We start from the raw sequence: 13,398 nt of genomic DNA on the forward strand, positions 1-13,398 counted from the left end.
AGCCTGAGGTTGGGAAGAGTCCCACAGCTCTGGAAAACCTCCTGTGTTGTACCAGTGCCAAAGACTTCACGCCCCAAGGACCTCAACAGCTACAGGCCGGTGGCTCTGACATCCCACCTGATGAAGACCCTGGAGCGGTTGGTCCTGGCTCAGCTTCGGCGCCTAATAAGCTCATCACTGGACCCACTTCAGTTTGCCTACCAGCCTGGCATTGGAGCGGATGATGCCGTCATTCACCTCCTACATCGTTCCCTCGCTCACCTGGAGACCGCTGGAAGCACTGTGAGAATCATGTTCTTTGATTTCTCCAGTGCCTTCAACACCATTCTTCCCTCGGTTCTAAAGGACAAGCTGGTGAACTCTGGAGTGGACCATCACCTCACTACCTGGATCCTGGACTACCTCACCGACCGACCACAGTATGTGAGGACTCAGGGCTGTGTGTCGGACAGGGTCGTCTGCAGTACGGGGGCCCCACAGGGAACGGTTCTGGCTCCGTTCCTCTTCACCATCTACACTGCAGACTTCTCCCACAATTCCACCCAGTGCTTCCTGCAGAAGTTCTCTGATGACTCTGCAATAGTCGGCCTCATCACTGATGGGGACGACAAGGAGTACAGAGGTCTGACCCAAGACTTTGTGGACTGGTGCCAGCTGAACTACCTCCAGATCAACGCCAGTAAAACCAAGGAACTGGTGGTAGACTTCCGCAGGCACAAGCATTCTCCACTGCAACCACTGAACATCCAAGGTATGGACATTGAGGCTGTGGACAGCTACAGGTACCTTGGTGCTCATCTGAACAATAGACTGGACTGGACTCATAACTCAGACGCCCTCTACAGGAAAGGGCAGAGCAGGCTGTACCTGCTGCGGAGACTCAGGTCGTTTGGAGTGGAGGGCCCACTCCTGAAGACCTTCTATGACTCTGTTGTGGCTTCTGCTATCTTTTATGGCGTGGTCTGCTGGGGCGGCAGCATCTCTGCTGGGGACAGGAAGAGACTGAACAGGGTGATCCGAAGGGCCAGCTCTGTTCTAGGATGCCCTCTGGACCCAGTGGAGGTGGTGAGTGACAGGAGAACGGCGGCTAAGCTGTCATCCCTGATGGACAACATCTCCCACCCCATGCAGCAGACTGTGACAGCACTGAGCAGCTCCTTCAGTGGGAGACTGCGGCACCCACGGTGTGGGACGGAGAGATTTCGCAGGTTTTTCCTCCCCACTGCTGTCAGACTCCATAATAAAGACTTTAACTGATCAAGCACACACATCCATACATATGCAATAATACTAAGTGCAATAATCCTTTCTGTCATCATTGTATTTTTACTCAGTTGTATATAGCATTTGTATTTGTATTCTATTTTTATCTTATTGTATATTTATTTTATTTTATTCTACTGTATATAGTAATAAAATAAAATAAATATACAATAAGATAAAAATAGAATACAAATACAAATGCTATATACAACTATTTTATTTTATTCTATTCTGTACAGTTGTGTACTGTATTTATTCTTATTGTATTCTAATTTTTGCCTCATAACTTTTGCACTGTCCACTTCCTGCTGTGACAAAACAAATTTCCCACGTGTGGGACTAATAAAGGTTATCTTATCTTATCTTATCTTATCTTATCTTATCTTATCTTATTAAGCAATTTTGATAGGAAATTGCTTAATTTTAGAAATGTTTTTGGTCTTTTTTGCTCTATAAAATAGTTTTTTTTTTTTTTTTTAATCATTCATCTTAGCAGTGGGATTTACATGAAAAGAGAAACAAATTAAGTTTGAGTGAAAATGTACATTTTTTGCACTCTCTGGTCGACTGACTCAGTGAATCAAATGACTCCAAAATTCGATTCACTTTGGTGAGTGACTCATTAAAACTCGATTCAGTAAAAAGAATCAAATTTACCATCACTAGCTGGCAGTCATATTTTCGGCGCTGAGTTGTAGTGAGATAAGTTTGTGGGTGTTTTGTGCAGCCTCGGCTGTCCTTTTAACTGCTCGCTTGTTAGTTAGCGTGAGCTATAAGGTAACAGGTAGCCTGGTTAATGACCCTGGAGTTCAACGCACATGCAAACAGCTCGTGTCTACTGCTTTAACTGTTAAAACAGAAGGCAATACTGCGGCTGACAGGGTTTATTATGTCAAATAGCAGCTTGTTTAGTTTAAACAGTCTGCAGCTGGGTGGCAGCTCTCCGCTTACGTACTCGGATGAGCTTGCCTTATCCTACAAGTTGTGCCTCCATCTCTTGTGTCCAGATCACACGCTGCACTGCGTGCTGCTCCACCTTTTCTTTCATTTCTGTGTTTGTGCGTGCGCAGTGTGATAGGCGACAGGATTTCAAACTGGTTTGATTATCATGCGACCATACGATTGATGATTGGGAGCTGGTCGTGAGGTGTTAACTGCTCGTTACCCCAAGTATACTACATGATGCACACACGATTAAGGCAAGACACAGGCCGATCCCCAAAACGGTTGCACAACTGAAAAATCGGCTCAAAATCGGCCAAAAATTGCACAGTGTATGGCCAGCTTTTGGAGGCTAGCTCCAAGCAAACATCTGCAGCTTGGCAGTGTATACAGCACTATAATGACCAGACCTAATTCTTTTGAAAACCATACATCTTTCCACAGGTCTCCACTTCATCAGACATCACCTAGACACAGAGCTGGATGAGGCCAGCACAAACAGCAGCCTAACTGACTAAGATGATGGATCCATGGGGTCAGGAAAGCCAGAAGCAGAGGAACTGGAGAGGTACCTTTCATATCCATTCACTGGAGGTATGGATGTATTGTATGGCTTTCCTCAGATCAAGAAGCTGTCGATCAAAGTCAATACAGCTCTTCCTGCATCTGCAGCCTGTGAGAGATTTTTTAGTCATACAGGACTCCTGTTCACTGCCAAACGGTCACAGCTTCACAGCAAGAACCTTGAGAGCCAACTGCTGCTGAAGCTGAACCACCATTTCACTGACTGAAGAAACAATTTACAGTAAAGTGAGCCATACACATATGTACATCCACATAGTGGAAATTTGTATTTGTCTTTTATAATTAGTTTTTCTCTGATTTCAGTATTTGTGAGTGTAGTTTTTACATTTTTACATATTACATTGTGTTAATCCACTGTCTATACTTCGGGGTATTTTAGTATACAAAGAACATTTTATAGTTTTGTTAGAATGTCTATTCCTGTGGAATTTTAGCACAGGTGTGTGTGTGTGTGTTTAATTCCTGCTGTCCGCCTTGGGAATAAACTTTTACTGATTATATCTGTTGCATCTCTGTGTCATTTGTTTCTGATTTACTTAATCCATCCTTGTATTTAAAAGAACCACCCCTAGTATGACATTTTGGCGCATCAGCTGTAGCCTGTTATGTTGAAGTTGCCTCGTTCTAATGTTTTCGCTGAGGCTGCTGTAAATGCGAATATATTTACTGTGTGTTTTGCTTGAAAAAGATTTACGTTGTGAAAAACTGAAATCTTGAAATTAGAATTGTTGTGCCTTATTTTGTGGATCTTTTTACATATATTCCTTTTGAAAATACTAAAATTTGTATATTTATTTATTTTTGTTTGTCTGATAGCATTTATTTATAAAATAAATCGGACATTTCAAACAGTTACTCGCTACTTACTCAGTACTTGAGTAGCCTTTTCACCAAGTACTTTTTTACTCTTACTTGAGTAGCTTTTTTGACGACTACTTTTCACTTTTACTTGAGTAATAATATTTTAAAGTAATGATACTCTTACTTGAGTACAATTTTTGGATACTCGACCCACCTCTGGCTACAAGTAAGTAAGAAACAAGCAAATTTTAGTGGCAATTGCAACCTTGGCCTAAAGATGGCAGTAATGTACAGGATGGATACAAACAGAAGTAGCTTTATGCCAGCGTTGTCTGTGATGAAAGAAGAGAGACTGCTTTACTTTGGTAAATTTTAATTCATGTATATTTTTAGATATGACAGGGATGAAGGCGACGGGAAAATAAGAATAGCTTAATGGGTATTTTTGTCCACTACCCACTACCCACTATTTTACACATGTACACCACCGTAGCGCCCCAAAACTCACACTGCACAAATTTATGGTCAGATTTGCATCTACCACCCTCTCAAACACTACTCGGCTGTTCAACATGCTCAAACCCACAAAATCACCATATCATCTATATATGTTTCACAGCCTGGCACCCTAGTCTGTCATGGTTCTGGGTCGGTGACCCCGTGTTTTTGATTTTTGTACTCTTATTTTTGATATTATGAATTATGACAGTTTGTGTTTTGGTTTCCCAGTGTTTATTCGGTGCTCCCTCTGTTTTCCATCGTCTCTGCCTGTGTATGCCTGTGTATCCCCTGTAATGTAGTCAGGTCTCTGTGTTAAGCCCGTGTCTCTTAGTCTGTCTTTGTGTTTGTGTTTCCTGTTTTATTTTGATAGTCCACGTCTGATCTCAGTGTGTGCAGTTATGCTTCCCCCAGCTGTGCTCTCCTTCTGTGTCTCATTCCCCTCGTTACTTCCCAGGTCGTGTCCAAATTCATGGGCTGCATCCTCCTGAGGACCCAGCCTTCGCGGTCTACGTGGGCCGGGTCCTCAGAAGGTCAGGTAGGCCGGAAGTAAACGGCCGTGAAATTGGACGGTCTAGCCTTCTGATTAGCGTCACCGCTGTCTCGGTGGAGTTTAATAAACTCAGCCGTCTGCTTCTTGCTATCTAAAATATAACAGGACACTGGCGTAAATTCTCGACTGTCTCATACTTCTGTTTAATCAGTTTTCTGTTTGACGTTTAGTCAGCTGTGTAAAAACCAAGGCGGAACCCAGTCGGGGGATTAATAAAGTTTTATTTTATCTAATCTAATCTAATAACTTTAATCTCAGCCAAACCGATTTACTCACGAACAAACAAAACACTGAAAAAAGCCCAACAATAACATTTTTAGGTTGTCTAAGTGACTTATATATTACGTTTAACCCGAGCAGCGAAAGTCCGCGGGGATCTGAAAATGATGTGCCAGGAGTTGTGCCGTTCTCAGCCGCATCAGTGACCCTCGAGCTCCCGGCTAGCTATCGAGCTGGTGGGTAGCAGAAGCCTCCGAAAACGTCGATGCACTTTTGCAGATATGCGATATCTTGATAAACCGAGCAGATATTTGATGTTTACACAACTACTTTCTCGCCTGAAAATATGTTAAAAGTTTATTTTGTGACCCAGAAAGATTAGTATGAGTAATTTTAAAACTTAGTAGCGGCCGCCATTGTTGGAAACTGGAGTTTGGCTGGGCCGCGCTATGAATTCTGGGATATGGTAGGCCACGAAGGACACACCCGACCCATCCTTCAAATTCGGGGAAAAGGAGGACGCATTTGTCGGCTGCATTCGGAGGAGTCTACGAATTTGGACAGCCTTCGGCGCGTCGCTGTGACGTAATCGGTCTACAAATGCGGCCTCAGGAGGATGCAGCCCATGAATTTGGACACGACCCCAGTGTATTTAAACCCTGTGTTTCTTTGAGTCAGTGTTGCGTCGTCCCTCATGCTGTGTGGATCTCTCTGTGACTCACTGTGAGTTTAGTTTGTGAGTTTCCAGTTTAGTTTAGTTTAGTTTAGTTTAGTTTGCTCTTGTATGACTTTCCCCTGCCAGCAAATAAAGCTGAGTTCTTTGTGTTTAAACCTCGTGCCTGAGTGCCTGCACTTTGAGTCCAACTCCTGCCTGCTACACAGCGATTCATGACATAGTCAAAACCAGGATGTGGCAGGTGCTTTGCGGACTCCAAAGGGTATAACTGTGTATTGTAGAGAACCATCTGGCATCACAGTGCCACCTGCCAAGAGCCTTTTAAGAGGTCCAGCTTAATCACAAAAGCTGCTAAACCAACACTGTTCCCACAATCTTCCAATTGTGGAAGAGGGTGACTTTGAGACACTGTTCCTGTTCCTATAGTCTGTATAAAAATGGCCAAAGCTATAAGACTTATTGGCTATTCGGAAGGAGGAACTCCATGAGCTACAGCTAAATTCTGCAATACCATGTGCCAACATATAGTTGTCCTCCTTTTGTAAATGTTGCCACTTCTCTTAGTTCACTGTATATGGATGTTGTTTTATGGAGTAAGAAACCGCCAAATCTACATCATATGTTAACATATGCATTTGGGATTGCATGTCAGAGAACAGAGACTAGAGACCCTTGTGAATAAATAAGACTAATCATGTCAGTTTGCTGTGACCCACTCAAATGTTTAAAACATGAGTTAAGCTTTGCCAGAATCTAAGAATTATTTCAGTTGCCCTGTACCAATGCCATAGATGGTCCATCAGCATCACCGATTTAGTTATCTGCTGCTACAGGCATGCCGGTGGAAATGCCAGCACATCACATGCAGGTTGGCGGTGAGAAAAAGACGTCAAAGCAGTTTTTACTTTGACGACTAAGTTTGAACCAGACAAATCATTGGTCAAAATATGGTTTCAGCATCTTTATGTGACACAGTCTGCTTCGTCATTTGCAGTAGAACATGGCAATGAAGTCATAAGTGTCGCAAATTATTTTTTCCTCCACTACAAAAATGCTGCTGTAATGTGCCAACAGACTAGTACTGGAAATGGGCACGGAAACTAACACCCTGTCACCTGGCTTTGGCTTTTTTTTTTTTTTTTTTGTTAAACCAACTTTTCATCCTTTTTGGGACTGCAGCCAGATTTTGTTTTGCAATCTTGCAGGCCCAGCGGTGTTTAAAATGGAAAGCACTGACACAACCCAGGATATTTTGTTTTTTATCATTGTTAAGCCATTTTTCTTGCAGGAGTTTCAGAGGCCAATGCACAATGCACACGAGCAAACACAAGCTCAGCTGGGCTAAAGCCAAATGACTTGAACTACCTCCCGTTCAGCAATAAGATGAACCTCCTGTTTCCGGTCTTTATCAAACTCAAAACTGTATCCTTGGAACGTGTTTGAGTGTTTGATCAAACCTCCTGAGCGTGTGCTGGCTTTCAGGGTGGTATGCACTGCAATAATGCTGAGAGATGCTGAGCTGATTAATCACCTGTGCAGAGAGTGTAAGTTGGTGCCTTGATCTTTTTGTACAACTGTTAGAAGGCCAAAAATATCTAAAAACTTTACTAAAGCCTTTAACACTACAGAAACAGTAATTATTCCCGTGAGAACTGCCTCTGCAAACATAATTTGATGCACACATCATCATCAGTAAAAACTTGTGACCAGCTTTGGTGCACAGAAATGGACTGACACGATCCTCAAAAAAAAAATTAAATGGGGTATCTAGAATTCAGAGCAAAAGTTTTGCGGAATTACACTTTATATCATAACGCTCGGCTCATCTTTGCAGCTTAGAGGTTTTCAATGCCGCAGTGGCAACTTTTTCAACTTTTATGAGTTGAAGCAGGGTTGTCTGAAGGAAGATGTGTCACAAATCAGATAGTAGGAATGGCATTTTGCTCTCATAAGACCCTTTAATTGGCCAGTGTTTCCCATATGTATTTTCTAAATGCTGAAATTAGAGCCATGGGGATGTAATCACATCTTTGCTTTTTAAACACCGAGACAGAAACTCTGCTCCTGTAGGAATCTTTGTTGTTATTATTGAACAGAAAAGTTATTCTGGTATTTGGCAGCACAAATATTTAAAGGTTGTAAAGCAGAATAACAAAGAAACACCGTGGCATGCCTTTGCTCAGAAAAACTTGTGCAATCTCTTGTTTAAAGGTTCTTTTATTTTTATTTATCTGGATTTATTTTTCTCTCAAGCAGGTCTCTGAAAGAATGTGAAGCTGGAGCTGTAGAGACGAGAAAGGTGTTCTTGCCACAGGAACCTGTACTACAGGAAATCTTCAAGGTCACTGCTCCAAAGTGGACCTGCCTGCAATGGTCAACCCTGCCCCAAGTGAAGGGATATTCCATGTTCTGGCCCAGCCTTCCGTTATCACACAGCCTGCACTGTCATTTGACTGTTGATTGTGTGATAATATCAACACTTACTTTTTCCACACCTCTTGTCACTGCAAAAATGGTGAGTGAGTCAAAGCCCCTGACTCTTTACAGTCACTGCTTTCTCTGTGTGCTGATGCTAAAGAGCTGCTGGCTGCAAGGTTCCACCTCCCAGAAGCCTGCTGTGTTAGCAGACTCCCAGCAGGGCTCACAGGAGTATACCCATTCAATCCGCCTGGATGGTGACATCATTCTGGGTGGGTTGTTCCCTGTGCATTCCCGTGGTGAGAGGGGGATGCCATGTGGTGAATTGAAGAAGGAGAAAGGCATCCATCGACTGGAGGCCATGCTATTTGCCATCGACCTCATCAACAAAGACCCAGACGTGCTGCCCAATGTGACACTTGGGGCACGAATCTTGGACACATGTTCACGTGACACCTATGCCCTGGAGCAGTCCCTTACTTTTGTCCAGGCACTAATTGAGAGGGATGGCTCTGATGTTCGCTGCACTAATGGTGATCCTCCCATCTTTGCGAAGCCAGATAAAGTTGTGGGAGTCATCGGCGCATCGGCCAGCTCTGTATCGATCATGGTGGCGAACATCCTGCGACTGTTCAAGGTACAAGAATGCTGTGTGATTCCTTGAAGTTTTTTGTTTGTTTGTTTTTAAGAATAATGCTTGGTTATAGCAGTGATTCGAAGAGTGGTTAGGTTAGGTTTGTGTGTTTGTGTGTCGGTTTTTGGTGTTAGGTTGGGTCAGTCAACAGACGTTTGTGGTTGTTGGAGTACGGTGGGGTACATTGTACCTCACCATATGCTTGGTAGTCCTAGTACTTGTAAGGACCAGTCTCTAAAGCCATAAGTTCTGAATATATATGTCGATAAATACTTGTATGAACAATCAAATGTTATTTAATTAATATTTAACAGCTTCATACACTGTCACTAACTCCATGACAACTCCAAGAGTTAGAAAGCTAATATTGTTATCTCAAAATAATGTTTAGAATCATTATTTTTACTAATGATTTTTTAACTGAAAGAACATTTATACCCATTAAGTTGATAAAGTAAATCATGTGTATATACAAGCAAGATACAGAATCTTCTGTATGTCAGTTTAATGCTAAATGTACTTGTTGAAAGCATGTAAAATATTTACATGTAGAGAGATTTATTGTGTCAATCAATCTGAAGTGTATTTTAAGATGTAAACATTGCAAAACACAAAAGTGAGGTTGTACACACTGTACACCTCAGTACCGACCTCAGTAAATACTTTGATAAGTTTATGGCCTCCATCACTAGCTTCAGGACTTATCTAATAAATAATTACATTTATTTTCATAAATTGTGAATCCATCTAAAATTAAATCCACAGTTAATCAGGGTATGCTACCGGGGATGGCTGCCCTGTGACTGATGAGTTGCTACCATTTGCTATGCAGTCTCATGGTTCCTAAGATAATAAGATTCAGCCCTTGCTTGTCATGTCCACTATGAAAAAACAAGATACTTCTCATGGGATCTTTTATGTACAGCCTTTGGTCTTACAGTGTATATAAATTATCTGTCAGACACCTTTTTTAAAACCAGATATTATAATATCATAACATCTTCATCTTTGGGAAAACTTCTGGGAGTATCCTGCAAAAAATTAGAATATGCTGACAAAAGCATCTTTAACCCAAAACAGAGGGACAGGTGTATATTTGGTGCGAGAAGCAGATTACTGGGTGTTTTCACAGCCTGGCTAAATCTTCTGTTGACCTCCGCAGTGTGAAAAGATTCACAGTGTGAAGAAAAAATCGACTTGTCAGCAGCTGTGGATTCAAAAAATCTTCAAGCTGCTTGAGTCAAGTAAGGTGAACATATTTTCATTTGAGACGATGCGCTGATTATATGAATAAATATTAGTGATGTGCCTGTACTTTATGTTTAATCATGTTTAAAAAGCACAAGAAAATCTGACTCCAAACAAAGCAAAGAAAGGAGTCAAAACATTTGCACACTTCTGTATCTGCTAAAGATTTCTCTTTGCAAAAATCACAATTTAAGACATTAAAGTACAATTTAATTCTGTGATATTGCAATCATCTTCTATTCAGTCATGATCCATTGTGTAACATGTATGAAGTGGAAAGTTAAGCATTTACCTTTGTAAATTAACTTGACAATGAAGTAGGAGAGATTTTCCTCTACTGTTTGGTAATTTACGAAGATAAATTTTATTTGACATGCCTGTCAAATGCTTTCACCATCTTCCATCATCATCCAACAATACTGTGATTGCGGCCATTCCCCAACTCTCTGTGAATGGTACTCATGGCCATTGATCACTGAGCTTTGATCAATGGTTGTTGATCAGTGGTCATGAGAATTTGCATATTAATGATCAAGGGACCAACCTCCCAGCCCATTGTTCATTCAGTGGGGCCAGTTTCAGTTATTGTGCAAATGTATTGTTTATAAGATTTGGGGAAACCTGCAGTCAGCTGAGACTGAAGAAGTCACTTGGATGAGTGACGAAACATTTCTCCTACTGAAAACGCTACGTCTAGATGAACAGAACTTTTGGGATTTCCTTTCCTGGATTATTGAGCATGCATAACGAGATAAAAAAAAAAAAAAGAACCTGATTAAACATACACCTGTATTATTGGAAAATTGTACATAAAGTATCAAATAATAATTATTTTACAGAAAAATGTTTCCAAGCACTGTTAAATGGATTAATAATACTGTTGCATATGTTTACGTTTGAGCTTGTTTTAAATTCTGTTGAATGTCCAGCAACATATTCTGGACCACATGTCTCTATAAAAAACACCCGCAAAAAAAAGTTAATGAGACACAGGCCTACATCTTGATTTTTGTTTGTTTTTTTGTTTTAAAGTGTAATATATTAAATATATTAATGACAAAAGAATAACCAGTTTAATCAAAAACACAGAGCAGTGTGTGATACGGTATGATATGTTTAGAATAGAATAGAATAGAATAGAATAATCCTTTAATTGTCCCACAAGGGGAAATTATGGTTGTAACAGCAGTCAAAAAGACACATATACAAACAAACAGTACACAGGACACAGAACAGAAACATACACAATTTTTCTTACATATTTACATTAAGGACAATGGTTACTATATACAGAGAGTACTGTACAGTTATTAAATTAAATAAAAATAACTACAGATAAGAGGCAAACTAGGTTGTAGTGCAAATCTGTTAATTAACTTATTGCAGTTACAGCGCAGATGTAAACATCTATGTTTGTTGGGAGCAGTTCTGCAGGCAACTGTCAATATCTACAGGGGGATTCAAATCATTAATCTTAAGTCATTGCTAATTGCACTAATTAACAAAGTTTTTACACTCCATCTTCTCTAAATTACACATGTTAGCTAAGGTGGTTAGCAAGTTGAAACTCATCTGTTCCCATGATAAATCACAATTGTTTACTTGCTAATGCAAATTGGGTTTCCATACATCATGTGGAAGAGAGTCGGAAACAGCTTGACTTGTATGCTAGTCTTGCATTGGTTTACCAAGAAAGATCAGAGGTTTATCAACAGTGTGCATGCATAAACCACCAGAAAAAAACTCTGGGTTTGTCAGATTGCCCTGTTTCCACCATTGTTAAAACCCTTAAAATGGAGACTAATCTAAGCTAGCCTGCTTTCCTATGACTATGAAACAAACAGCACTTTCAGCAGCAATAGCTGACTGCGCCCCCCAGATGTCAGTAATGTGCAGGATTGATTCCAAAAGGCGTGGAGCTTATAACAGCATGTTCTGATATGAAGGAACACATTTTAATTTGTTTGTTTTTAGATTTGACACTGCAAGCACTTATTGCCTTGCTCTAAAGCTGACAGCTGCTTGCTCGTGGATATTCTAGTTAAATTGGTAACCTTACAACCATAACCATATGCCAGTCAATAATATCCTACTCTCTCTTTGGCAGCTACTGGAGTTGCTGGTCTGAAATTTCAAAAACCTTTACTTCAAATACCACCCACTTCATGTCACCACTGGTTGTTTTTCCCGTAATCACTCAAATTTGCTGAATGTTATTAACTTTCTATGACCTCTGGTCAACATGCCAATGCTAATGGCTTCCAATTGAGGATGTAGCTTCAGTTTTATTCTTCTCTTAGTTGGATACAGAATAGATAACGTGTTTCTCACTGACAAAACGTTGATCTCAGCTGTTGCCTCATTCTCTGCACAGACAAACTGTGTCTGAAGGCAGCGAGTTGCTGTGCACAGCAGCAGACATACTCCACTGCGTTAAATTAGTCATGAAGTGTATGATTTTAATGTGTGTGTGTATGTGTGTGTGTGTGTGTGTGTTAGAACCCTAACAGCTTAATGAGGACGGAAAGGCCCAACAACATCGCTTATCTAAAATTAGCCAGAGATGCCTCTGGGGGCGGTGGGGGAGGGGGTGGTGGTGGTGATGGGAATAGCCAGATAATGCTGACGCAGAGGTTTCCTCACCAGTGCTGTCACAGCCTTCAGCTATAGTCACAACACTGACAGATAACAAGGCTTATTGAAAAGGCTCTTTTTAGTTGAGGATATTCTGAGTAAAGACACTACGATAGGCATCCCACTTATACCCCATTTGGTAATAACTAAATAAAAATAGTGTAACCACATATCCAGATTCTGCATCCAGATAGAGTTGTATTGTTTTTAAGCACTTGACTCATATTTTTAATGAGTGTGCTATTTCACAAAATGAACATTCTCAATACAATCATGGACTGTATATAAATTAATTTCAATGACATTACCCATTTGTTAGTTATGTGCTGTTGTGAAACCCTGTGTTTAGTGGGTTTCCTTTCCCCATCAACCACGTGATGTTTTGAAACCAGGCTTGATAAAATGCACTGCACAAAGTGGCAACTTTATAAAAGGGATACAACTTATTGAAATTGTATTCAATATGGCTTCAGAACGACCAGCTTAAACTCATGGAAATTGTTTACTGAAGTCAAACATCACGTGACCCTGTACAAGCCATCATCCTTTTCAAACCTCAACTTTCTGGCAATTAGAAAAAAAAATGCAGGTGTAAGAAAGGTCTTGTTATCAATAATCTCATTTTACAGATTACTTGGGGACAAACAGAAACACAACTATGAAACATTTTATTGTGACTTTATTTTTTAGTGGTCCTTTTTATACAGGTAATGGCCATAATGTGTTTATATGGTAAAGAATTTTGGGCTTAATTTTAGATAGGATATTACTAACACACAGCAGTAAGTGATAATCGGTCATTTCAATAATAAGTCATCCATAGATTGTGCTGATCTCGTTCCTTCTCTCCAGAGGATGAACCTTTTGATGACTTTACAGCCTTTCTTCTTTTTCAACCTTTTACTCCTGAGGTTAAATATGACACTT

The 13,398-nt window shown here is 40.6% G+C and overlaps 1 protein-coding gene across 4 annotated transcripts in view; it reads left to right on the forward strand.

The window, feature by feature from the left end:
- grm8b (glutamate receptor, metabotropic 8b) overlaps positions 1-13,398 on the forward strand; it is a 160,255-nt gene that overhangs the window by 4,744 nt on the left and 142,113 nt on the right. For 3 of the 4 annotated variants that reach the window (XM_076886146.1, XM_076886145.1, XM_004556274.3), the window contains exon 2: positions 7,791-8,592. In XM_076886146.1, the coding sequence (XP_076742261.1) occupies positions 7,942-8,592 (651 nt within the window). In that variant the 5' untranslated portion in view covers positions 7,791-7,941. The remainder of the gene's footprint in view (positions 1-7,790; positions 8,593-13,398) is intronic. The other variant, XM_004556275.3, reaches the window with a different exon arrangement.

The sequence above is a fragment of the Maylandia zebra genome, linkage group LG7, assembly GCF_041146795.1.
Source record: "Maylandia zebra isolate NMK-2024a linkage group LG7, Mzebra_GT3a, whole genome shotgun sequence".
NCBI classification, from domain to species: Eukaryota; Metazoa; Chordata; class Actinopteri; order Cichliformes; family Cichlidae; genus Maylandia; species Maylandia zebra.